The sequence below is a fragment of the Coregonus clupeaformis genome, unplaced genomic scaffold (genome assembly GCF_020615455.1).
Source record: "Coregonus clupeaformis isolate EN_2021a unplaced genomic scaffold, ASM2061545v1 scaf1533, whole genome shotgun sequence".
In the NCBI taxonomy this organism is placed as follows: domain Eukaryota; kingdom Metazoa; phylum Chordata; class Actinopteri; order Salmoniformes; family Salmonidae; genus Coregonus; species Coregonus clupeaformis.
In genome coordinates this window covers 99,624-126,648 of record NW_025534987.1, presented here as the reverse complement: position 1 = coordinate 126,648, position 27,025 = coordinate 99,624, and the positions used below count along the sequence as shown (strand labels likewise).

The 27,025-nt window shown below is 43.8% G+C and overlaps 1 protein-coding gene across 1 annotated transcript; it reads left to right on the top strand.

Annotated features, from left to right (window-relative positions):
• Positions 1–7,309: 7,309 nt before the first annotated feature.
• Positions 7,310–26,381, top strand: LOC121587317 (pyroglutamylated RF-amide peptide receptor). Its single transcript, XM_041904227.2, has 6 exons — positions 7,310–7,749; positions 8,761–8,919; positions 19,886–19,947; positions 20,279–20,514; positions 21,414–21,511; positions 23,750–26,381. Exons 1-6 carry the CDS (start codon positions 7,392–7,394, stop codon positions 24,154–24,156), a joined length of 1,320 nt encoding a protein of 439 aa, XP_041760161.2. The 5' UTR covers positions 7,310–7,391; the 3' UTR covers positions 24,157–26,381.
• Positions 26,382–27,025: the final 644 nt, after the last annotated feature.

Genomic DNA, 27,025 nt, shown 5'->3' with positions numbered 1-27,025 from the left:
CGAGGCTTAAACATCCTTATTTAACCTGTCGCCTCCCCTTCATCTACACTGATTTTAAAGTGGATTTAACAAGTGACATCAACAAGGTATCATGGCTTTCACCTGGATTCACCTGGTCAGTCTGTGGGTCTTTCTCAATTTGCATACTACTGTGCTCCACACCCACATGCTCCAAGTGTATTCTCCTGAGTATGTTCTTGTGAGGACGAGAGTGTGGAGAATGCATTAAAACATTTGAGAAGCACTCGCACTCCCCCTAATGTATTACCTCACGCTGCATCTCCCCATTCACTGAACCTTCTCCCAGCCAGGACAATGGCAATAATAGAGACCAAACAAGATATACACAAAGCAAACTATTTACTTCATAATCATCAGCTAGCTGTGAATCATACTAATCTAGCTAGCCAGGTCTGACAGGTTCTTCTTCATTACTGTCTATCTGAGGTCTGACAGGTTCTTCTTCATTACTGTCTATCTGAGGTCTGACAGGTTCATAATCCTGGCGTTGCAAGCTAAATGCTCTACTAACTGAGCTGTACATTAAGAAGACATCCATCAGAGGATCCACAGTTAGCCACAGGGAAGAGACCTACTCCTACTCTACCAACTGAGACGTACAGGAGGAACCACAGGGAGCCACAGGGAAGAGACCTACTCCTACTCTACCAACTGAGCTGTACAGGAGGAACCACAGGGAGCCACAGGGAAGAGACCTACTCCTACTCTACCAACTGAGCTGTACAGGAGGAACCACAGGGAGCCACAGACGATAGACCAACCAGTACTGGCCGGAATAAGTAAAGTACTTCTCAACAATGTTTTATAACCCAGTTAGTGGTAATGAAAAGCAGGTTTTGACACGCTGTGTGGCTATCCAAAGTTATATTATCGATATCAAAGTCAACAGATATCCGTAAATCCATTATCGCATAGCCCGTAACCATAGCCTTTTCAGTTATCATTATGTAATCACAAACAAAATGAAAAATGCCAGCCCTCATTTGATACAAGCTGCAATGGAAGCTTTTTCTTTATCTCCTAGCAACATGTCTTGCCACACACTGAATGTTTCAGCTTGGCCGTCCTCAGTGTGTGGGGCAACTGTATAGTTACCATTTTATTTCATTTGATTTAACCTCCTATTTAGGCAGGGGAGGTCCCTAATGAGAAGGGCCTTAGCCTAGATACCTCAGCTTGGTATGAAGCTATTCCAATTTCAAAGCAATTTCTTCAGCTGCTTTAGGGAACATGCGATATGTAAATGAGGAGTGATGTGTTGCTATAGTATACAGAGCGTTGTTGGTGGCAACAGATGGCCAATTCATCAACGGCGAGGTACATTTTCATGGGAATTTAAAAACAATGACCTACACCAGTGACGCTAACATTGAATAAACGTATCATGATTTTTTGACGGCCAGAGAACTAACAGTAAGAGCTAGACACTCATTTAGGTCGGGGTTCAATCCGATCCCGCTTGGCGACAACGCAGCTCCCCCCCCCCGGGTGATCACATTCATCGTAAACACTGCAGATGTCGGCTCAGTTGGAAATGGTCTTTAAATGTCACAGGTTTGGATTGAATCCCGGGCCTAAATGACTGTATAGCTTTTACTGTTAGTTCTCTGGCCGTCCAAATATTCAATGTAAGGTCATTGTGTTTTAATTTCCAAAATCGACCTAAATGGTTGCGTAATTGGTTATTGAATTGCTCTTTCACTCTTTTTAAGTGGGTGCGTTTGTTTTCCATCGCCCGGTGCCCCGGGTGGGCGGACTTTGTACATGTTAGAAGCATTATGTGCACTGATATAGACAGCAATACTGTAGCTTACTTGGTACGTTGTTTGCTTGACAAACAACTAAGGGAAATGATAGAAGATACATTGTCATAGTTCTAAATGTTCCCCCAAAAAAAATATGATGTGGTTTAATTAAGAAATTGAAATAGATCGTAATAAAACAATATGAAAGCAGAGGAATAATAAGATATTCAGCCATGACTCGTGTGATTTAATGGTTGTCTGAGAGAGATTACATTGAGGGAGAAGTCAAATGCAAGGGTGCAAAACAACATCACTGAGGCCTTTTCACATGTTAAAGGGAAACTTCACCATGTTTCAACTTCATATTCATCATCTCCAGCACCACCCCAACATCAACATATGGGAAAATGGAGCCTTTCTATGTTTAGTAGTAAAGAATATAGAGGAAGATAAGCATTTTCAATGACATCATCGGTGTGCATCGTGTGATTTTGACCAATTGTGAGTAGCCATAGCCTACTAATTGGTTGATGATGTCATTGGAAACACCACCCACAGGCCGAATTCGGCCTGCGGGCCACCAGTTGGGGAACCACAGTCTACAGCCTCCTCACAGTCTACAGCCTCCTCACAGTCTACAGTCTTCCCACAGTCTACAGCCTCCTCACAGTCTACAGTCTTCCCACAGTCTACAACCTCCCCACAGTCTACAGCCTCCTCACAGTCTACAGCCTCCCCACAGTCTACAATCTTCCCACAGTCTACAGCCTCCCCACAGTCTACAACCTCCTCACAGTCTACAGCCTCCTCACAGTCTACAGTCTTCCCACAGTCTACAGCCTCCTCACAGTCTACAGCCTCCTCACAGTCTACAATCTTCCCACAGTCTACAGCCTCCCCACAGTCTACAATATTCCCACAGTCTACAATCTTCCCACAGTCTACAGCCTCCTCACAGTCTACAACCTCCTCAGAGTCTACAATCTTCCCACAGTCTACAGCCTCCCCACAGTCTACAATATTCCCACAGTCTACAATCTTCCCACAGTCTACAGCCTCCTCACAGTCTACAATCTTCCCACAGTCTACAGCCTCCTCACAGTCTACAATCTTCCCACAGTCTACAGCCTCCTCACAGTCTACAGTCTTCCCACAGTCTACAGCCTCCTCACAGTCTACAGTCTTCCCACAGTCTACAGCCTCCTCACAGTCTACAGTCTTCCCACAGTCTACAGCCTCCCCACAGTCTACAATCTTCCCCACAGTCTACAGCCTCCTCACAGTCTACAATCTTCCCACAGTCTACAGCCTCCTCACAGTCTACAATCTTCCCACAGTCTACAGCCTCCTCACAGTCTACAATCTTCCCACAGTCTACAGCCTCCTCACAGTCTACAGCCTCCCCACAGTCTACAGCCTCCTCACAGTCTACAGTCTTCCCACAGTCTACAGCCTCCCCACAGTCTACAGCCTCCTCACAGTCTACAATCTTCCCACAGTCTACAGCCTCCTCACAGTCTACAATCTTCCCACAGTCTACAGCCTCCTCACAGTCTACAGTCTTCCCACAGTCTACAGCCTCCTCACAGTCTACAATCTTCCCACAGTCTACAGCCTCCTCACAGTCTACAGCCTCCCCACAGTCTACAATCTTCCCACAGTCTACAGCCTCCTCACAGTCTACAGCCTCCTCACAGTCTACAATCTTCCCACAGTCTACAGCCTCCTCACAGTCTACAATCTTCCCACAGTCTACAATCTTCCCACAGTCTACAGCCTCCTCACAGTCTACAATCTTCCCACAGTCTACAGCCTCCTCACAGTCTACAGCCTCCTCACAGTCTACAGCCTCCTCACAGTCTACAATCTTCCCACAGTCTACAATCTTCCCACAGTCTACAGCCTCCTCACAGTCTACAATCTTCCCACAGTCTACAGCCTCCTCACAGTCTACAATCTTCCCACAGTCTACAGCCTCCTCACAGTCTACAATCTTCCCACAGTCTACAGCCTCCTCACAGTCTACAGCCTTCCCACAGTCTACAGCCTCCTCACAGTCTACAATCTTCCCACAGTCTACAGCCTCCTCACAGTCTACAATCTTCCCACAGTCTACAACCTCCTCACAGTCTACAACCTCCCCACAGTCTACAGCCTCCTCACAGTCTACAATCTTCCCACAGTCTACAGCCTCCTCAGTCTACAATCTTCCCACAGTCTACAGCCTCCTCACAGTCTACAATCTTCCCACAGTCTACAGCCTCCTCACAGTCTACAACCTCCCCACAGTCTACAGCCTCCTCACAGTCTACAATCTTCCCACAGTCTACAGCCTCCTCACAGTCTACAATCTTCCCACAGTCTACAGCCTCCTCACAGTCTACAATCTTCCCACAGTCTACAGCCTCCTCACAGTCTACAGTCTTCCCACAGTCTACAGCCTCCTCACAGTCTACAATCTTCCCACAGTCTACAGCCTCCTCACAGTCTACAATCTTCCCACAGTCTACAGCCTCCTCACAGTCTACAGTCTTCCCACAGTCTACAGCCTCCTCACAGTCTACAATCTTCCCACAGTCTACAATCTTCCCACAGTCTACAGCATGGTTCCCCAACTGGCGGCCCGTGGGCCGGTGTTTTTATTTTCCCCACCAAGTTTGATCGTATACAAATGTAAGCAAGGTTTGAAATAGTAATGTTTTTGTCAAATATTTTATCTGTTTGGGATTCTTGCGGTCAAATTGAAGTCTACAATGATTTGTAATTATGTTCTGGCCCCCCGACCATCCGCTCAAGAAAAAATCGGCCCGCGGCTGAATCTAGTTGATGATCCCTGATCTAAAGCCTCTTGTTTTGCTTGTTATTTTGCCATTAATACGTGTCATATATCAGTTTGCAAACAATGTAAAAAATATTAATAATTATTGAGTTAATAAAGCTGCATACAAACATGGTCTCTTTTTTGCTTTCTTGAGTAAGGCAGCTCCAAAATGCAGGTGTTTCAGCCTAGCTCAGTGCGTTCTGTGGTGGGGCAGCCAGCGGAAAATACGGAGCGTAGGGAGTTGGTAATGTTCTCTAGTTTCGCCGTGATTGGCTCAGTGTTCTGTCACTCATGGGGACACTACGTCACCGCCAAGTCTAAGGATAGAGCTCGAAAATTCAAGCCCCTTGGGTGCTGCCATAATGTTACATTAGAAGTGCCCATCCAAGAAGGCTCAAGGTCATTTGCCACAGATAAAAGGACGTCAAATCACGTTACATCTACAGTATTGGACTGATCATGTCAACATCATGCTTTCAAAATCTTAGCTAGCAGACATCATGAATCAAGTCGACAATCTACTGGCAAATCCTTTTTAATCCTTGTCATATGAAGAGAAATAATGAAGAGAAATTATAGATAAAACGTATCGGTGCACATCGGCCATTGGACATAAACATTACAGGACAAGTTGGAAATCGCAAATTCAACAATGAGTGGTTTGGAAGGAATCAGTGGATAATTGCAAGCATTGGAAATCAATCACTAGCCTGCTATTCAGTGGAGTGGCTGTGTGGTCCCAAATCTGGGATTAAGGGTATCTTTTCCAAGTTTAAAATGATAAACATTCAACATTGGACATGCTGTCAATGAAGCATGATTTGTGCCGCGCTCAAAACAACTGTTAACACGGAACTGCGAAATCTGACTTCTGTGGCATTCTCTGGATTTATGGTGCTTTCAAGACAACTGGGAACTTGGGGAAAAAACTAGCTCAGACTGGGAAAATAAGCTTAACGGTCATCCAACTCGGAATTGTAAATCCGGAACTCAGGCCTCTTTCTAGAGCTATGACCTGAAGATCACTAACGTCATCATGATTCGACCTTGTTTTTTCAAAGTTCCCAGTTGTCTTGAAAGCACCATAAATCTAGAGCATGCCAGACTTTGATGACAAAGTTTGATGACAAAATTTGCCCACGAAGGACCGTCGCGCCACCTTCCTGGTCAAGTGAGCACAGCAACAACAAGCTGAGTCCAAAAATGTATTGTATGCTGCTGCATAAATGATGTTGCCAGGCTAAATCAAAAGCTGTTTGTAGTCCATGTGCCTCACCCATATTTTCCCCTCTTAATTTCGCCTACTGTTCTGACTTGGTGGTGCACATGTAGCCTATAACCTGTTTTAGAGAAATGTAATCATCGAATATTGTAAGAGCTTTCATTGTCTGCTTATATGCCCCCTTTATTTATCCTACGGTTCTGACTTGGTGTACAGGGAGAACACTGTAAGAACGGCCCATGTTCTGAATTCTGTCGCTGTATATTTCAAAAGTGCTGAACAAATAGTTATATTGACTACGTCTGTCCTAGCTCGCTCATTAATGTCTTAATTGAAATTACGGATTGCCTCTTATCCGCTTGTCGTCCCCTTATGCCATAGTTTGGACATCTCAATTGTCAGTAGAAACCACATTTGTTTAACCAAGTCAGCCATATCAGCTATGTATTTTTTTAAAGGCAGTGAATGAGGCTGAATGAACTGTTTCGCTGCCAGACAAGGCTCCGCTGATAGCCAGGTGTAGCAGTGGCAAGATGTTGGGACTGCTTCTGCTGTTGGGACAGCTTTATGTAGGCCCTAACAGTTTGTGGGCACCGTTTGTCACGTTATAGTGCAGTTAATGTATTGTTTAGTGTTGTGTAGTAGCTTTGCTGGCATGCATCCCACATTATTATTTATTTGCCCCACCAAGATTTACATGCTAAAATCGCCACTGCTCCCCACAGTCTTCAGCCTCTCACTTAGGGTCCAATGTTTCCCATGTTGCTAGGAGACTCAGCTCTCAACACAATATAGAAAATCATCCCTAATAAACAATGGGTAACTTGCACCCAATGCATAAATCCATATATATTTTGAGTCCAATTATAATGTTCATGCAGGCTGTACTTAAAGTACTATATGTACAGAACATTTGATTGAAAGACAGGACCCTTGTCAAAATCCCCTTAACAGTTCTGAAATAGGCCTTTATAATAGAATCCGCAATTTAAGTTTGTTGTCGAAATGCACACCTCTGAAGAGCACTGTATAACAAAAACAAACGACTATGTAACTAACTCTAATAAATGCAAGGATAGAGAAGTTGATTGACTCCTCCTCTGTAGGAGTTCAGCAGATGGAACACACTGATCAAAACCAGGAATTACCTTTTCGTGAGACCTCTATCTTGTATAGGCTACATGATGAAAAGCAGAAATAAATGCATCCGTTTCCATAAAGCTGTGTGTGCGTGCGTGCGTGCGTGCGTGTGTTCGTTCTGTCTTTTGACGACTGGAATGACAGCTAATTGGGGGGTTCCACCACTTGACGGACAGAGGTTATTAGCCTACAGCAATAACAGCAGACTAACAACATGCAGTATAGGCCAGAAGGAGTCACTCAGACACTCTCCTCTTGACTCTGAACACGGGAGAAATGCACAGTGGAAATGTTTTTTTTTTTTTGGAGGAGCGCACAGTGCGCGCACTGCTTGGAATAGCCTAATCAGCCACGCGTGAATAAAACACAATTGTCGGGCGGGGAAATACATCTGTAGTGGCTGTCCTACTGGACTGTGATAATTTAAATCAACTCCTATAAAATGATAACGGCAACAGAAATGGGGTCCACGAAAATAACGCCCGAGGTTCTGCAAGAGATGCTACAATATTACAACTTAACGCGACAAGAGTTCATCGAGTCTTACAACATACAGCCGCTTGTCTACGTCCCTGAGCTGCCGTTGGGCGCGAAGACAACTTTCGTGATTATGTACGCTACCATTTTCGCCCTGGCTCTGGTTGGGAACAGCTTGGTTGTCTACATAGTGGTGCTTAAAAGAGCAATGCAGACCGCTACTAATATTTTCATCTGTTCTCTGGCGGTGAGCGACCTTCTTATCACATTCTTCTGCATCCCGTTCACCTTGTTGCAGAACATCTCCTCGGAATGGCTCGGAGGTGAGTTCCTGTGTTCCACGATTCCATCAAAACACCTGTCTGCTCTGCACTGCATGCCTACTGGTTGAATCCACATTTGTTTCCACGTCATTTCGACGAAATAACGTTGAACCAACGTGGAATAGACGTTGAATTGACGTCTGTGCAGTGGGTGCCTGCTGACATTGATAGTTTGAATAAACTTTAGAAGCCTATATATAATCGTTTTTTTTCTTCTTAAAATAATATGGATACACATTCAACCTGGTAGTAGTTTAAAGAACATTCTATTCTATTCTGAGCCTTGACACTCGTTGGTTAATGAATGGGTTGTGTTTGCAGAGCACCTTTTATAATTTCAAGAGAATCTCAGTTTATTGCCTTCTGGTGCCTTCTACAGTTGAATGAATTGATGGGCGTCACTCAAAATGTTTTTTTTAGTCATTTAGCAGACGCTCTTATCCAGACGCAATTAGGGTTAAGTGCCTTGTTCAAGGGCACATCGACAGATTTTTCACCTAGTCGGCTCGGGGATTAGAACCAGCGACCTTTCGGTTCCTGGTACAACGCTCTTAACCACTAAGCTACCTGCCGCCCATGTTGACATTAAAAACCAACCAACGGAGGAAGTAATAGACTACAGAGCATTACCTTATAGACTATTTTATTTCCATAGTTGTAGTCTAAGTAAACCGTTTTTAAACCATGTTCTGCGTTGCCGGACAGCCCTTAGCATTAGGGTTTATAGGTGGCTTGAGAGTTATTTCCCCTTTTTGAATATTAAACACAATATTTAGAGCAAGCAATATCACATTCGTTTTGTGATATAGCTTATACCGTGAATTGTCACAAAATAGCCTATTTTCGTTTGAATTGGTGATCTGATTGGTCAAAAGACCAATTAGTGAAAAAAGATCCCGAATTTGGGCTGTGTAAACGCAGCCAATGAGAGAAAGACTTTTGGAGAAGCTTCTGCTTGATCTCTGCAGAGTGTGTTTTTGAGTGACACTTCTAACCCCTTTCTCCTGCTAGGTGTTCTCGTCTGCAAGACGATTCCTTTTGTCCAGACCACGGCCATCGTCACAGGGATTCTCACAATGACCTGCATCGCCGTAGAGCGCTACCAGGGCATTGTCTACCCCTTGAAAATGAGGAGGCAATACACGCCGAAAAGAGCATACAAGATGCTAGGTATGCTTTCAAAAATAAACACTCTTTTTTTATGCTTTTGTGTTGTTGATGATCACAAGTTTACTGGAGAACGGAGACCAAGTAGAGACTTTCGGACAAGGTGGATAATTGTATAATATAAGGCAGTTTATTCAGAGGTAAAGATATCTGTAAATAGCGTGCACGGACCCGTTCGTCAATCTCGTAGGGAGATATCTGAGAGAGAGCCCCTAAACATTGTGTGCTGACATTTTATACAATAAAATGAAGTAGGTTGATTCTAGTAGTTCTGATCTTCTGATTGGTCCTGATGAGTTGGGCGAGGTCACCTCCAGGCTAGTGTCACTGTTGCATTGGCTCTGAGTCGGGTTCTCTGTCTTCAGATGTTCAGCCTAAGAGAAGGGGATTTTTGTGTGTGTGTGTGCGTGTGTGTGTTTAACAATGATGATGTGTGTGTGTGTGTGTGTGTGTGTGTGTGTGTGTGTGTGTGTGTGTGTGTGTGTGTGTGTGTGTGTGTGTGTGTGTGTATGTGTGTGTATGTGTGTGTGTGTGTGTGTGTGTGTATGTGTGTGTGTGTGTGGGGGTGTGTGTGTGTGTGTCCTCAGAGCAAGAACTCGTGAGTTGGAAGAACTGAGAGACCTATGGCGTGGGTGTTGTCCTTAGCCACCTGCTGATAAGGCTGACAAGATAGAAGTCTTTTGTGCATTGTATTGAATACAAAGGCCCAACACAAGATGGGTCATGCACAAGATTTTAGTCAGACCAAGCTATAACATTATATATTTACTACGACAAATCCCTCTCTTCACGTCTCCCCAGAGACGTGACCAAGTAACAGTAAAGAAGGAAAACTTAAGACGTGACACAAGCTAACAGTGTAATTGGCAAAATAGGGAAAACTTTATCAGAAGATAAAGTTTTGATTCCCCCTCTTCACGTCTCACAAGAGACGTGACATAAAGCTTAAATGCTGCAATTTGGCAAAATAGGAAACTTTATCAGAAGATAAAGTTTTAATTCCCCCCTCTTCACGTCTCACAAGAGACGTGACACAAGCTTAATAGTGCAATTGGCAAAATAGGGAAAACTTTATCAGAAGATAAAGTTTTACATTCCCCCTCTTCACGTCTCACAAGAGACGTGACACAAGCTTAATAGTGCAATTGGCAAAATAGGGAAAACTTTATCAGAAGATAAAGTTTTACATTCCCCCTCTTCACGTCTCACAAGAGACGTGACAAAAAGCTTAAATGCTATTCATCATCCAGATATCCTTGGTCAGCATCGTCAATAGCAAGCAAAGGAAACATCTGACCGTTATCTGCAGGATGCGGATCAATAGCGGTGGTTATAATCCTGGTTGTCAGCGTCCGTATGCATGGAATGCAACAGCATCCACAAAGCACTAGAATTGCAGCAAAAACAGAGATGGATACAAGTATAGAAGAAACAAGCGTTTTATATTTACCAAACGCATCCATCCAAGAGTCCCACATTGAAGTATCCACCCCTGAGTGGCTCTTCATTTTGCCATTAAGAGTTCGTAACCCTTCCAGGGCGACAGTCAAGCTGCCATCTGTGGCTGTGTTGTTGGGAATAAAGGTACAACATTGTTCACCAAACATAGCACATACTCCTCCTTTTTCAGCCAGGAGCATGTCGACAGCAATACGATTTTGGAAAGCCATGAGAGAGGTCGCAGCCAACTGGCCATGTACCGCCTCAAAACCTTGTTGTGTCCAATTGCCTAATTTTTTGAACATTAAAATGGACATAATTGATTCTGTCAACATTTTTATTAATCGTGCACCACCAGCAAAATGAAGATTCAAAACCTGCGGCTACTTGGTCAATCAATTTATACTCATCTGGTACCCCCCTAGGGACCCCAATTGCATCAATGTAGGTTGGGTCCCCATGAGTAGGGCCCACAGCGCGCCTGGTCCTGGTAGGAATTAAGTCAGACACATGGGTCACCAGCTCCTGAACACCTGTTGGATACACAGAAATTGGTAGCAAAAGAGAGACTAGTGCACAGGTGCCTGTGGCATTTCCAGGCAGTCCATCAAACAGACGAACGCCTCCACACCACCACCAGACATCAGCCCTGGAAACAGGTTTAAACTCAGCATTAGGCGTATAGATAAACCGACACCATCCAACAGGTACCATACCCAACAATGGTAGACCTTTCGTGAGATTAACACAGGTAAAGTTAGCTCTAGCCACCTGATAGGAAAAAATTGGTTTCTTAGTTACTTTAGTAACCAAGGGATGAATTACGTCCCATAGTGTACAATTGGCGGAAGGGTTGTCATGTTTCATGACAGACAGGAAGCATTCTGGCGTGATGGCGGCAGGGATAATGCGAAGCAATGGCCGTGCCCCCATACAAACCACACAACTCTGATGAGTCACCCTTGCCGCTTCCTCAGTCAACAAGAGCCAGTTGTTAGAAAGGCCGGAGACACCTGTAGCGGTCAAGATTGCATCATCCAAAGTAGGTGGAGTGGTAACCATGGTAATTGGTCCCCATCTACCTCTACCTGTGGGTTTCACAATGTTTTTTCTATCGTCCTTAATTGTAGAAGTGGAAGGGTCGGGTGTTGATACAAAACAAACAATCAAGTTCCATTTAAAATAGTAAATATAAAATGGAGCCCTATTTCGACTATATGGACCGGTGTCCATATATGGAGCCAATATGAAATATTGGCAGCCCTCCCTCTGGCCTGGTGGGATAATTAACTTCAGGCCATTTTGTTCTTTGGCCAATGTAAGTCCCTTTCGCCATAATAAGACGTTCCGTCCTGTTGAATAACTTGACCAATCAGGACCTGTCTCGGCGACTAGGTTTTTCCAGGACCATTTATCCAAACCCCCCAATGTCATGTAAAAATGATATTGGACTTGCCATAACTTCCTGTTTTCATTCTGCCCAGTACTTTCCAACATTCCCCAAGGGACGGTGACAGTGGTGGTAGTATTTATAGGGATACATAGGGTGGTACTTCTAATTTGGTTGGTAGTACAGTTTTGGTCGCTATTTAAAACATGTCGTTTTCGTAAGGTATGGGTGTTTGTTCTGACGGTGGCGTGAGATGTGATATTATTAGGACTAGTGATATTAGTATGTGGATGTGCTGGTTGCTGTATTAGCCATGTGAAAGTTCCCATGGAAACTCCAGTGACTATAATGAAAATAACAAACAAGGGACCAGAGATTCCCAGTCTCTCCCAGGGAGGTCTATGTCTCCTCCCAGGGCGAAGCCCTCCAGTCTCTGTTAATGAGAGTCTCCTCCACATTCTCACAGACTAGGAGCCTCTGTATTTGGTGCCGAATTTAGGGCGCTCAAGTCAGCCCTGACCTCAGTCAAAGTTCTGGAAGGAGTTGGTGCTGGTGTGCAATGTGTAAGGTGGTGCCAAGGTGCGCCCAATTTACCTTTGACCTGGACTGAGTGTGAAGTAACCTCCTTCACTTCGTACGGTCCAGTCCACCTGGGTTCTTGCCACTTTCTCTTGTGGACCTTAACCCTCACCCAGTCACCAACTTTTACCTTCAGCGGCGCCGGATCTCCCGTCAGCTCCCCCTCTTGGACCTTGTGAATCTGTTTGGAGAGAGCTGCAGAGAGTTCCGTTAGTTTTCTCACATATTCAGACATTACAATTTGTTGTACATCAGGGGCGGGCATATGACCTCCCTCCCTTGGTGGACCAGGCATGACTCTACCAGTCATAATCTCATGTGGAGAGAGATGGGTGCCTGCTCCTTGAGAGGCTCTCATGGCCATCAACGCCAGGGGCAGAGCTTCAACCCCACGTCAACTTTGAACCTGCACATACCTTGGCTATCTTAGCCTTCAAAGTTTGATTGGCACGTTCCACGAGGCCCTGAGATTGCGGCCGGTACACAGACCCAAACTTGTGCACAATGCCGAACCTCTCCTCCACCTGTCTCAGGTGTTGGTTACTGAAATGGGACCCGTTGTCGGATCGGATTTGTCTTGGAACCCCATACCTTGGTATGAGTTCAGTCTGCAGCCACTTAATGACCGACCTGGCATCCTCACGTGCTGTTGGTATTGCCTCAACCCATTTGGAGAATCGATCTACCATTACCAATAAGTACCTTTTTCCCATTAGTTACATTATCAGCCCCCATGTCAGTGTAATCTATGCTAATGTCCTGAAAACATGCATTAGGTACTGGGTATGAACCCATGGGTGTTTGGAAAGGTTTCTTTGGGTTGTGGCTGCCACAAATGCTGCACTCATCACAAAACAAGTCTGTCATGTCCTTAATGTGTGGGTGCCACCAAATATGGGGAAACCTTCTGTAAAGTTTTGAGTTTCCCTTCATGGGTGGGCCCATGAGCCTCACGTATCAGCTCGGGACAGAGATTAGCTGGGGCCACCAACCTGCCGTCATGGCATCTCCAAAGTTCATCAGGTCCTTTGGTGGCTCCATTCTGTCCCCATACCGAGTGCTCATACGGGCCCGCTGTGAATTGTAGTTCCTTTATGTGTTGGTCTGTGAGTTCTGTTCTAGCTGGTTGAGTCTGCAGCACCATCTGTCTTGGAGTGTAGCCCCCAGCTTTCTTGGCTGCTTTGTCAGCTGCGTCATTTCCCTCGCTGACTTTGTTCTTGAGTTGCTGATGTCCTTTGCACTTCATGATGGCCACCTGCTCAGGTAGTGAGACTGCTTTTATCAGTCTCTCCATTTGTGCCTTGTGTTTGATCGGAAGGTTTCCTGTTGTGGTGAAGTTACGTCTGACCCATTGTGGTCCATCTGTATGGACTGCTCCATGAGCATATGCTGAGTCAGTGTAGATGTTCACAGTCTTTCCTTCAGCCTTTTCCAGGGCTTGAGTCAAACCAATGATCTCGGCTAGTTGGGCTGAGGCAGGTTGTGGGATGATGTCTGATTCCAGGGTCACGTGTGACCCGTCTGGAAGCTGCTGTACCACTGCATATGCTGCTATGTTCCCTTCTTCTCCTCTATAGCAGCATCCATCGGTGTACAACCATAGATCAGGATTGGTAAGGGGTTCGTTTCCCAAGTCTGGTCGCAGTTTCAGGTCGCAGTTTCAGTTCCTGTGCCGCCCTCTCTTCACAGGAGTGTGCCAACCCTTCTTCTGCATTGAGTGCGTCTGCCATGTTTTTGTCGGTGTTGACAAAAGTAATGTGTGATTGGGTGCATTTATTCTGGATTTTGTTCTTTCTTTCAGCGCTGAACGTGAATTCCTTGCTCATCAGATATGCTGCAACCCCATGGTGCGTATGGATTTCCAATTTGTGGCACATTACCAGGTGGGCGGTTTTTCAATAGCTTTTGCCACTGCAGCCACGTACCTGGAACATGTTGTCTGACCTGCTTCAATATGGTCCAACTTAGAGGAATGATACATCAGTACTCTTCTCTCCCCCTCTTGTTTCTGAAAAAGGATGGAAGAAGTGAACCCCTCCTTTTCAGAAACATCAAGATGAAATTTGTTTTTGTAGTCGGGTGCTGTCAGAGCTGCTGCCACCGAGAGATCGGTTTTTAGGAGAGCAAATGCTGTTGATGCTTCAGGTGTCCAGGTAAGTGAGGAGTGTAAGTTTCTTGGTCCTGCTTCTCTCACTATTTCTCTCAGTGGTTCAGTCCTGGATGTGTAGTCAGGGATGTGGGTACGGCTGTACCCTGTCAACCCCAGGAAGGACAACATGCCTGACACTGTGATGGGACGTGGATGATGGAGTATGGAATCTCGGTGGGATTTCGAGACCAGCACCTTCTCCTGAGATTTCTCTGCCAAGGAAAAGAACAGTTCTGCGACAGGACTGGACTTTGCTCATTTTGACCTTGTAGCCTTTGACAGCCAAGAAGTCAAGTAGGGTTTTTGTCATTTGTAGACAGAGATCAGATGTGGGAGCCCCCAGCAAAAGGTCATCTACATATTGGATGAGTATCACTCCTTCAGGGATTTTCAATTCGGCCAGGTGTGTCTTTAGGATATGATTGAAGATTCCGGGAGAACACCTGTAACCCTGTGGAAGAACCGAATACGTATACTGTTAATGTTCATATGTGAAGGCAAAGAGAGGCTGTGAAGCCTCATCCAGTGGAATGCTGAAGAAGGGATTAGCCAGATCCACAACGGTGAAGTATTGGTGTTTTGGTGAGAGATTACTCAGTGTAATGTGAGGGTCAGGGACAGGTAGGTCAATGGGTGCAGTGATGTCGTTCACTGCTCGGAAGTCTTGTACCATCCGGTATGTTTCGCCTCCTGTTTTCAAGACTGGTAAGATTGGTGTGTTCCATGGAGACACAGTGTGATATATGACACGAGCTCCCAACAACCCATCTATGGTTGGTTTGATCCCCATGGTCTGTTCAGGTTTCAGACGGTACTGTGTTCGGTAGATAGGAATTTGATCAGGGTTGAGTAAGGTGATGGTGACTGGTGCCACCTGTAGTTGTCCAACATCAAATGGGGTGTGTGTCCATATGCCTTCATCAATGGTGGAAAGCAGTGCTTGTGATGAGGGGTGGTCTGTGTAAGGTTTACCATGGTGTCTTGGGAGAGTCAAACGTTCAGGAAGGCAATGTTCCTCTGTGTCAACTGTCATAAACCTCCACATGTTCTCAGTGGTGGCTTTGGTTATTCCTGGAGTTTGGGTGGGTTCCCACTGGAGTTTGGATGCTCTTCTGATCATAGGCCCAAGGCTCCTTGCCTCAAAACCGTGTCCAACTGCCAGTGTAACATGGGAGCAGATTCTTCGCCCAGTAGGTACCAGGATTTCAAATGGGAAGGTAGGATAACCGGAGCAGCCACTCCTTCTTGTCCACACACTATGGTACAACATCTGATTGTTGGTGTCAGGTGCATCATGTTTTCATCCCAGTCATCGGTATATGGGTTGACATCATTGTCAGTCACATTAAGTGTACAGTGGATTTCAGCTTGAGGAGTCTTGTATGGGTGAAATGTGTAAATGAGTTGTCTCAGCTGGTTGAACTTGAATTGAACCTCAGGGGTTCCTTGGCCGGGATTCGATGCACTTCAACCAGTATATTTCTTGGGTCAGGGAGAGCACTGGGGTTGGGATGATGGGTAGCATCAGCACCCTAACTGGATGAACTGGTGTGGAGGTAATGGGATCAATGGAAACCTCCACACCCTTTTCGGTAAGGTAGATTGAACATTTCAGTTTGCACAATAGGTCCCTTCCTAATAGGTTGATTGGACAGTTGGGACAATATAGGAATTGATGCTTCAAATTGGAAGGGCCCCATTGGAAGAGCAATGGTATGGTCTTGTTTTGTGCTTCGGGTGTTCCTGATACCCCCACCACCTGTATTGATTCCGAAGAGAGTGGTTGACGAGATCTTATGGCAGAGTACGTACATCCTGTATCTACCAAAAATTGGTGGGTAACTCCCTCCACTTCACACATGACAGTTGGTTCGGTGTGGAGTGGAAAATGCTGACCCCCATTCCCGTTCTGTGGTGGTGGGCAGCTTCAGGGCCAGGGAGGATATTCGTCTGACATGCCCTGGAAGGTAGGAGCTGGCTGCTGGTTAGGCTGTTGGTTTGGGTCTTGTTGTGGGTGGTTATATGCTGGTAGGGCAGCATGTGGCTGGGGCACCCCCGCTAAAGTAACCTGCCTGTGTCCATTTGAGTTTCACTCCCTCCCACACTTTCTTTACTGTCTTATACTGTTCTTTCCCTCCCGCTCTATCCTGTATTTTTTGATCTAGATATTCATTAAATTTGAGTTTTGGGACGGTAGTGGTTGCCATGGTTATACAGTTTTTAGACTATCTTGGTGCACTTAGCCCGTCACTAGCCGAATCCAGCAATGTATTCTTGGCGCTGACTGAGACTTATCTCTGATGTCCCACCCTCGTACACAAAAAATGTTCAATACTTTATTATTAGGAATTATTTTGCAAAAGGTATTATTGTTTTTCAATTATTCGAATTATTATATATTTTCCCAAAAGGTATCAGAATCGCCCTTTTGGAACAATATATTAACAAACTCAAGCGCTCCCAAAATAATTATCAATTTAATTTGAGGAATTATTAGCAAAAGTTATTATTGTTTTTCAGGTATTCGAGTTATTATATATTTTCCCAAAAGGTATCAGAATCGCCCTTTTGGAAGAATATATTGGCAAACTCGAGCGCTCCTAAAATAATTATCAATTTAATTTTTTAGGAATTATTTGCAAAAGTTATTATTGTTTTTCAGGTATTCGAGTTATTATATATTTTCCCAAAAGGTATCAGAATCGCCCTTTTGGAAGAATATATTAGCAAACTCGAGCGCTCCTAAAATAATTATCAATTTAATTTTAGGAATTATTTGCAAAAGTTATTATTGTTTTTCAGGTATTCGAGTTATTATATACTTTCCCAAAAGGTATCAGAATCACCCTTTTGGAAGAATATATTAGCAAACTCGAGCGCTCCTAAAATAATTATCAATTTATTTTTAGGAATTTAGGAAATACCAACACCACAAGAGGGAAAAAAGTACAAGTCAGCTTTTAGCGCAGCGGCTGCATAACAGGCAAAATAGGACTCGGTGGTCCTCTTAAAAGTTATCAACTAGTTAGTCTCATGAAACGGCCAATCTTACACAACATTCAGGTTAACATTTCAACATTTACATTTTGCATTTACATATCAACATCAACACACGAATTCAGTTTGAGTTCCTCACAGTACATCTAGTTGAGTGCCAAGTCAACCAATGCCCGACTATCTGAACTTGTATTTTTATTTTATTTTATTGATTCTCCTCAAGGAGACTCCCAGTCGTTTAAACCATTCAACTGGCGTCTAGTCGGGAGAACCTTTTCTGGACTTGGATTCTCACGGAATTAACTCAACCCGACTATCTGAATCTTTTTATCAAGTCACCAGATCCTTCTCTTGTGGATCAAATAAAAGGGTCCATCTCTTGTAGAACCAAACCTCTGTAAATAGGCTCCTCACTAGAAAGCCACAATTCAACAGAAAATAAAAGTCGGTCCTTCTCTTGTGAACCACTGTAACTAGACTTCTTCTCTTAGAGTCACATTTCAACAGTAAAAACCTAAGATTTCAGATATCAACAGTAAAAATAAAAGGGTCCTTCTCTCGTGAACCACAACCTCTGTAACTAGACTCCTCACCTAGAGTCACATTTCAACAGTAAAAACCTAAAGAATTCAGATATCTTTACATATATGCCTTTTGAGTCATAATAGATATGTTATAAATTTAACGGTAATCCATACTCACGCTCAGTACTACTGATCTTAATTTGGTTTATCCTACAATACAATATGCAGATTTTGTTTTAACAGGTTCTGCTTACCTTTGTATTGACGTCCGTTTAGATCAGTTTCCTGAGGCGAGCTGGATTCCCGGCTGCTCCTGCGAACAGGTCACCCGTACTTTCTGATCCGTCTCTTACTTGTCTCCTGTCTCTATCAACTTTTATGGACCCGAATTCAGAGTTAGAAAACCATCCTCTGCTACCAATTTTGTTGATGATCACAAGTTTACTGGAGAACGGAGACCAAGTAGAGACTTTCGGACAAGGTGGATAATTGTATAATATAAGGCAGTTTATTCAGAGGTAAAGATATCTGTAAATAGCGTGCACGGACCCGTTCGTCAATCTCGTAGGGAGATATCTGAGAGAGAGCCCCTAAACATTGTGTGCTGACATTTTATACAATAAAATGAAGTAGGTTGATTCTAGTAGTTCTGATCTTCTGATTGGTCCTGATGAGTTGGGCGAGGTCACCTCCAGGCTAGTGTCACTGTTGCATTGGCTCTGAGTCGGGTTCTCTGTCTTCAGATGTTCAGCCTAAGAGAAGGGGATTTTTGTGTGTGTGTGTGCGTGTGTGTGTTTAACAATGATGATGTGTGTGTGTGTGTGTGTGTGTGTGTATGTGTGTGTGTGTGTGTGTGTGTGTATGTGTGTGTGTGTGTGTGTGTGTGTGTATGTGTGTGTATGTGTGTGTGTGTGTGTGTGTGTATGTGTGTGTGTGTGTGGGGGGGGTGTGTGTGTGTGTGTCCTCAGAGCAAGAACTCGTGAGTTGGAAGAACTGAGAGACCTATGGCGTGGGTGTTGTCCTTAGCCACCTGCTGATAAGGCTGACAAGATAGAAGTCTTTTGTGCATTGTATTGAATACAAAGGCCCAACACAAGATGGGTCATGCACAAGATTTTAGTCAGACCAAGCTATAACATTATATATTTACTACGACAGTGTTAATGGTGTACGGCAGAGAAGGGAGAGTGGGGAAGAGGAGAAATGAGAGAGGAGAGAGGAGAAGAAGAGAAAGGAGATGACTAAAGGTCACTAGGTACAGACATTGTGAGAAGACAGTAGCCAATGAGAGTTCTTCAGTTATGGTTAAATTTTGGAGTATGCTGTGTAGATAAGTGATGAAAACAAATCCTTATTTAAATGCATTAAGCTCTGAGGCACTGACCCCCCCCAAAAAAAGGGGGGGGGAAGGGGGTGTAGACTTGCTATAGGCACTGTATATCAACTTTCAGAAATGTTGGTAAATTAGCTTTTTTTTGTTTTAAAAAAAACTTCTGAAATAGATTGTGTTTATTCACTACCTAATCATGGCATGGGGTTGTTAAATGACAGACATGTATTAGTTATCTATCACTAGAGCTGTGTTCAAATACCCACACTAACATACTGTATACTACATACTTAATGAGTATATACTACATACTATTAGTTCAGTTTAGTATACTGTAAACGAACTGCATCCTTTCAGTTGAGCGTACTAGAACAGTCATATTTTATACACATGAAGGTACCCATAAGCAATCATTTCTGATGAAAAAAAAAAACACAAATGTGAAAAATTGGTGGATATAGCGTTTTGGAAATAAACTCTTCATATGCGTACAGTACATGATTTATTACTTGTGGTATCGTAAAGAAGTCATTTGTATTGATCATGTCTTCTTTGTGTAGGACTTGTATGGAGTGCATCAGTGGTTGTGGGATCCCCAATGCTGTTTGTACAGCAACTAGAGGTATGTCAAGCCCCTCCCATCACAGCTACTGTAGCTTCAAATCAAATCCAAAAAGCTTACAGTAAACATCACGGCACCTAAGAAGCTGACCTGACCTAACCAAACCTGACCAGACCAAACCTGACCAAACCTGACCAAACCTGACCAGACCAGACCAGACCAGACCAGACCAGACCAGACCTGACCTGACCTGACCTGACCTGACCTGACCTAACCTAACCTAACCTAACCTAACCTAACCTAACCAAATCGATCACTTTCAGAATCACTCCAGAAAACCAAAAGCTTTGATTGAATGATGAATTGATGTGTTTCCCCCCTCCGTTCCCAGGTGAAGTATGACTTCCTATACGACCACCACCACGTGTGTTGTCAGGAACGTTGGCTTTCCCTGACCCACAGGCAGGTGTACACCACCTTTATCATGGTAGCTCTGTTCCTGATGCCCATGGCAGCCATGTTGTTTCTCTACACACGGATAGGGATAGAGCTGTGGATCAGGAAGAGGGTGGGGGACTCCTCTGTCCTGAGCACCATGAACCACAGAGAGGTCAACAAAATATCCAGGTAATGTATGTACTGTGTATAGACACAGACGTCTTTCATTGTTTTTTATTGTGATAGATATAGGGAAGAATGAGAGAGGGGAGAGATGAGCCAGGAGAGGACTGGCCACCCCTCAGAGCCTGGTTCCTCTCTAGAATGAGAGAGGGGAGAGAACAGCCAGGAGAGGACTGGTCACCCCTCAGAACCTGGTTCCTCTCTAGAATGAGAGAGGGGAGAGAACAGCCAGGAGAGGACTGGTCACCCCTCAGAGCCTGGTTCCTCTCTAGAATGAGAGAGGGGAGAGATGAGCCAGGAGAGGACTGGTCACCCCTCAGAGCCTGGTTCCTCTCTAGAATGAGAGAGGGGATAGATGAGCCAGGAGAGGACTGGTCACCCCTCAGAGCCTGGTTCCTCTCTAGAATGAGAGAGGGGAGAGATGAGCCAGGAGAGGACTGGCCACCCCTCAGAGCCTGGTCCTCTTCTAGAATGAGAGAGGGGAGAGATGAGCCAGAAGAGGACTGGCCACCCCTCAGAGCCTGGTTCCTCTCTAGGTTTCTTCCTACATTCTTACCTTCTAAGGTGTTTTTCCTAGCCACTGTGCTTCTGCCTGTGCATTGCTTGCTCTTTGGGGTTTTGGGCTGGTTATCTGTAAAGCTTGTTGAGAACTGCTGATGTAAAAAGGGCTTTATAAAATCAATTTTATTGATTGGTTGAGAAGAACAGGATATAAAGAGTTGAAAGTGGAGGGCACCTGGGGATCGAACCGCAGTCTCAGGAACACAGAGCTGTTTGAAAATACCTGTTTATTGTGTTGAAATGCATTGTGCATGATGACACCTGCATGTCTCTCAGTATGGGAGAAATAAAAAGAGAGGGTATCAGCGTGAGGAAGTTAGAACATGCTTTATTGATTTTCACAGGAAGAAGAAGCGAGCTGTAAAAATGATGATAACCATTGTTCTGCTGTTCACAGTCTGTTGGGCTCCATTTCATACCGTTCACATGCTGTTTGAGTACAGTAAGTATATGCTCTATTACACTACAATAATGATAGTGGGGCTAGGACTAACAGGCTGAAATAGGCTATAGCACATATAGCATAAACTATCCCCATCACATATGTTAACCTTTATATTCATGGTTAACTGTAACTCGTAGAGGCAGGTGTAAATCTTTCGGTTCAGCATGTTTTTTTTCTTCTCCCTCTCACTAACCACGTTTCTATCAAACCATTTCATGCGGATGAATTACCTGACCCATGAAAAAAAGTCACGAACGGCATGAAAAAAGTCACGAACGGTCTGACGGAAACATGAAACGTCGGTACAATTTTAGGCTGACAGACAATTTGTTCATTCGACATGGTCCAATCTTTTTGTGTCTGTAAAATGAATTATGCAAGAAATGGCGGTGGAAATGCCTTTATGCGCGAATATTGATATAATAACCATCATATCGAAGTAAACTTGGAGTCATACGATGACATGTTGTGTGGTCCTCCCACTACGACTCAGGAAAGCATGCAGTTTATTAGGCTACAGATGAAAATATGTTATGATGAACTTCACAGGGTGGTGAAAGTCCAAGTTGATGAGCTTGATGTTCCTTTCCAATAAATATCGGAGGGTCCTATTCTGGTGACATGATGATTGATGCTTGGCTGCCATTTGACAAATACAAATAATATCGCTCTTATCCACAATAATCTCATAATGTACAGTGCCTTGCAAAAGTATTCATCCCCCCTTGGTGTTTTTCCTATTTTGTTGCAATACAACCTGTCATTTAAATTCATTTTTATTTGGAGTTCATGTAATGGACATACACAAAATAGTCCAAATTGGTGAAGTGAAATGAAAAAATAACTTGTTTCAAAAAATTATAAGAAATAAATAACAGAAAAGTGGTGCGTGCATATGTATTCACCCCCTTTGCTATGAAGCCCCTAAATAAGATCTGGTGCAACCAATTACCTTCAGAAGTCACATAATTAGTTAAATAAAGTCCACCTGTCTGCAATCTAAGTGTCACATGATCTGTCACATGATCTCAGTATATATACACCACTAAGCAAGGGGCACCACCAAGCAAGCGGCACCATGAAGACTAAGGAGCTCTTCAAACAGGTCAGGGACAAAGTTGTGGTGAAGTACAGATCAGGGTTGGGTTATAAAAAAATATCAGAAACTATGAACATCCCACGGAGCACCATTAAAAAATGGAAAGAATATGGCACCACAACAAACCTGCCAAGAGAGGGCCGCCCACCAAAACTCACAGACCAGGCAAGGAGGGCATTAATTAGGCAACAAAGAGACCAAAGATAACCCTGAAGGAGCTGCAAAGCTCCACAGCGGAGATTGGAGTATCTGTCCATAGGACCACTTTAAGCCGTACACTCCACAGAGCTGGACTTTACGGAAGAGTGGCCAGAAAAAAGCCATTGCTTAAAGAAAGAAATTAACAAACACGTTTGGTGTTCTCCAAAAGCCATGTGGGAGACAAACATATGGAAGAAGGTACTCTGGTCAGATGAGACTAAAATTGAGTTTTTTGGGGGGGACAAGTTATGCACGCTCAAGCTCTGTTTTTTTGTCTTCTTGTTTGTTTCACCCCAAAAAATATTTTGCATCTTCAAAGTGGTAGGCATGTTGTGTAAATCAAATGATACAAACCCCCCAAAAATCAATTTTAATTCCAGGTTGTAAGGCAACAAAATCGGAAAAATGCCAAGGGGGGTGAATACTTTCGCAAGCCACTGTAGGTAGCCTACCCACACTGTATCTATGAGCTGTTGGCTACATCGCATGTGCCAAGACCAGAATGGGCACATTTGCTATATAACGAAAATGCGATGGAAACCCATTTAACTTGTATTTTTCCATTCGGTACAGTGAGGGAAAAAAGTATTTGATCCCCTGCTGATTTTGTACGTTTGCCCACTGACAAAGAAATGATCAGTCTATAATTTTAATGGTAGGTTTATTTGAACAGTGAAAGACAGAATAACAACAAAAAAATCCAGAAAAACACATGTCAAAAATGTTATAAATTGATTTTGTTAATTTGAAATAATAATAATACAAAACATCTGTTTGATGGAAACATCTCTGGTGGGAAAATGCGATATTGTTTTATGGAGATTTTAGAATATTCAAATGAAAATCTGTCGCAAATTGGATGGAAACCAAGCTACTAATATTCTCCAAATACAGCTAAATAATTCCTAAAAGACCTTCCTTTTGTTCACATCTAGACGACCTAGAGAAGAACTCTGACGAGGTGACGGTGAACATGATCGTCGCCGTCGTCCAGGCCATCGGCTTCTCCAACTCCTTTAACAACCCCATCATCTATGCCTTCATGAACGAGAACTTCAAGAAGAGCTGCGTGGCCACCCTGTCCCGCTGCCTCAGGAAGCCCTCCAACCACCGGGGCGGCGCTGTGGAGGAGCCCAACAACCCCACGGTACGCTTTATTAGACCACTGAAGAGGGAGGCCTTCTCAGAGACTGGTGGCGGGGCCAATGGAGGCTTGGAGCAGGGTGTGATGGAGAACGGTCCGTCCGTCTCCTCTCATGGAGACACCTCCTCAGCCTTAACAGGGGAGAAGATGACGGTGAACTCTGAGCTACCGGCGAGCAGCATCGATCTGTTGAAATAGTCTCGTTACAGACTTTTAAAGACACTCCAGTCTCATTTTCACCTCATTTATCCAGTAGTGTACCTTAGGGGACAAATTAGTACAGGCACAAAAGCGTACCTTTGGAAAAGGTACAAATTAGCCTATTTAGGGTACCACCACATTGACAAAGCAGTCTGTTCCTTTCAGTGGCAAAAATGTACCTCTAAAACATTTTTTTCGGTGTTGTTTTAACACTGTAGGGTGCAAGGCATATTTCCCAGGGTGCCTTTCAAATGAATTTTAGAGTTACCATTACAACCCATGACTGTGTTTGCTAGTGACAGAGACATGGTTGTTGCGTTCAATGGCTTTCAGTCCTGTAGCCTTCATCAAGTGAGTGCCTAAGTTAATATTTTATAATTGAAATGAAACTCTTTATGATAATACATAACATATATCATAAGGCCATACTTCAACGGCGTAGTTTCACCCCAACACGGTGGTCTGAAACTAGCCTGAGTTCCAGTCTCTTTAGCTCATCCAATCCCTGTACTCCCATGTCATTGCCTGGTACTCAGACTAGTCTGAAACTGCTGGTTTGCGGGCCACATTGGGCAAGGCACGTTATGCTGGCTTGCAAAGTGATATGGAATTCCTATTGGAATCCAGCCAGAGTTAGGATATACAAAAATGTGAACTTTTAATCACCCGCAACCGGCATTTAGAATGACTGCTAAGGTATTGATAAATGAGACTCCCTTAACTATCTAAACTGGAACAGCCATCTCAGTAACGGGTGCAATAAATCCAACTACTAACAGATTGGATTAGTAAAAAAAAAGAAGTTATTTATCTTTGTACATGCAAAAACACATATTGAAACAAACAATTCTAAAAATGTTAATCTTTTTGTACACCAGGGAACAACACTGTACTGTTTTTTCTGAGTGTACACATACATATGCCAACTTCTGGAGAACTATTCCCCAGCAATTACCCTACAATCGTCAGACTAAAACTGCCCCGGTAAAACCAGCCACAACCCTGCCCAGCATGGGTGACAGTGCCTTCTCACGTGGCTCTGCAACACCCCCACCTGTACGTGTCAAGGAGGCAGCTTTAATCTCCTCACTTAGAACACAACTAAACACCTATTCAAGCTTTTCATGTTTTATGGTTTTTACTCTGCTTAAAGTCCATCTTCAACATTAGCAGGTAATGTGTTGACGTATTGTGATTGTTTTTGTTTTTTTGCGTTCTAATTTATGTGCATTGAGAAATGTGCTCTGCAAATGAAATCTGTATTATTATTGACAGGAAGAGAACCGCTCAGCAAGCGGGCAGCTGTTGTTTAGGAGATGGTAGACCACAGCGCAGGTGGTAAACCTACTGCTCAACTGAACATACAGTGGTGAGAGCTAGGCCATTAACACACATGACTTATAAAAAAGCACATTTTGTACTTTCACAAACTACTGTCTGTAAATGACGGTAAGCACTGCAGGCACCTCAGAGAACTACAGATTGTGAAGACGTGATAATACAGGTTTTGAATATGAACTAGTACAGGGTCACCTCAGAATGATCCAAATGCAAGCTCTGAAATATGATTTTTTTTCAGTATTACCTGATTCAGCATTCTGAGAAAGCCAGGCACATTCAATTCACTACAGATAATTACACAAACAGACAAAACAATAGACTCGATAGAGGTCTTGGAGGTGGAATACTCAGTAGCATGCAAATCACTACTGTCTGGAGATGGTGGAGATATCTAAATTATAAGAGGCTAATGAATGAATATCGTTTTATTTAACTGAAAGAGCTAAACGTTATTAACCTGGTCCCAGATCTATTTGCGCTTTAGCCACAACTCCAGTGCTAATTTTAAAGCCAGACATGACTATGAGTGACAAGGAGTTGACATGACAGCACAAACAGACCGGCACTCAGGCTAAAACTTTAAATCAGTGAACATTTGTAAAAACATGTTTCTATAGGATTTTGTTAAAGAGTCAAATACGTTTAGTACAAGCTTCTGTATATGTGCCATCAACAGTATATTTCAGTATTGTACCATAAGTTAAACGTTGAACTTGAGTTTGCTTGGTCTCTGGGGTTTTAGGCTGGGTTTCTGTATAAGCACTTTGTGACAACTGCTGATGTAAAAAAGGGCTTTATAAAATAATGTGATTGATTGATGGGCCCCTATCGTGTGTCTGTTTGTATGTGTCAGATTATGTTGATGTTGCAAATTTGGATAAAAAAACGAAGAACATGGTTTGTTTTTCTTTATTCTTGTTCGTCGTCATTATTTAATTTAATGGATCCAAATCAACCACAAAGCAGTAACATCCAGCTTTACGGTTCACATCATAACGGTGAAAAAACAGTGAAGAACAGTGACTGCATCCCCAATGTCACCCTGTAGTGCACTGCTTTCATCCCCAATGTCACCCTGTAGTGCACTGTTTGCATCCCCAATGTCACCCTGTAGTGCACTGCTTTCATCCCCAATGTCACCCTGTAGTGCACTGCTTTCATCCCCAATGTCACCCTGTAGTGCACTGCTTGCATCCCTAATGTCACCCTGTAGTGCACTGCTTTCATCCCCAATGTCACCCTGTAGTGCACTGCTTTCATCCCCAATGTCACCCTGTAGTGCACTGCTTTTGCCCAGAGCCTTATGGGCTATTGACATCATTAGTCCTACTAATTACTAGCTAATTACTAGCTTAGGCTTAAACGCCTACCTGCTGTTGAAGCCATTAGGCTCTCAGTGTGAGGGTACTCCCATCCCAGTTGTTTAACCTCCCGAGTGGCGCAGTGGTCAAAGGCCACTAGAGATCCTGGTTCGAATCCAGGCTCTGTCGTAGCCTGCCGCGACCGGGAGACCCATGGGGCGGCG

What these genes read in the sequence shown, in the direction of transcription:
- LOC121587317 (XM_041904227.2), top strand. Translation starts at nt 7,392, where the DNA reads ATGATAACGGCAACAGAAATGGGGTCCACGAAAATAACGCCCGAGGTT. An exon ending in CTCCTCGGAATGGCTCGGAG is followed by an intron (nt 7,750 to 8,760) that starts GTGAGTTCCTGT and finishes TTCTCCTGCTAG; the next exon opens with GTGTTCTCGTCTGCAAGACG. An exon ending in TGTTTGTACAGCAACTAGAG is followed by an intron (nt 19,948 to 20,278) that starts GTATGTCAAGCC and finishes CTCCGTTCCCAG; the next exon opens with GTGAAGTATGACTTCCTATA.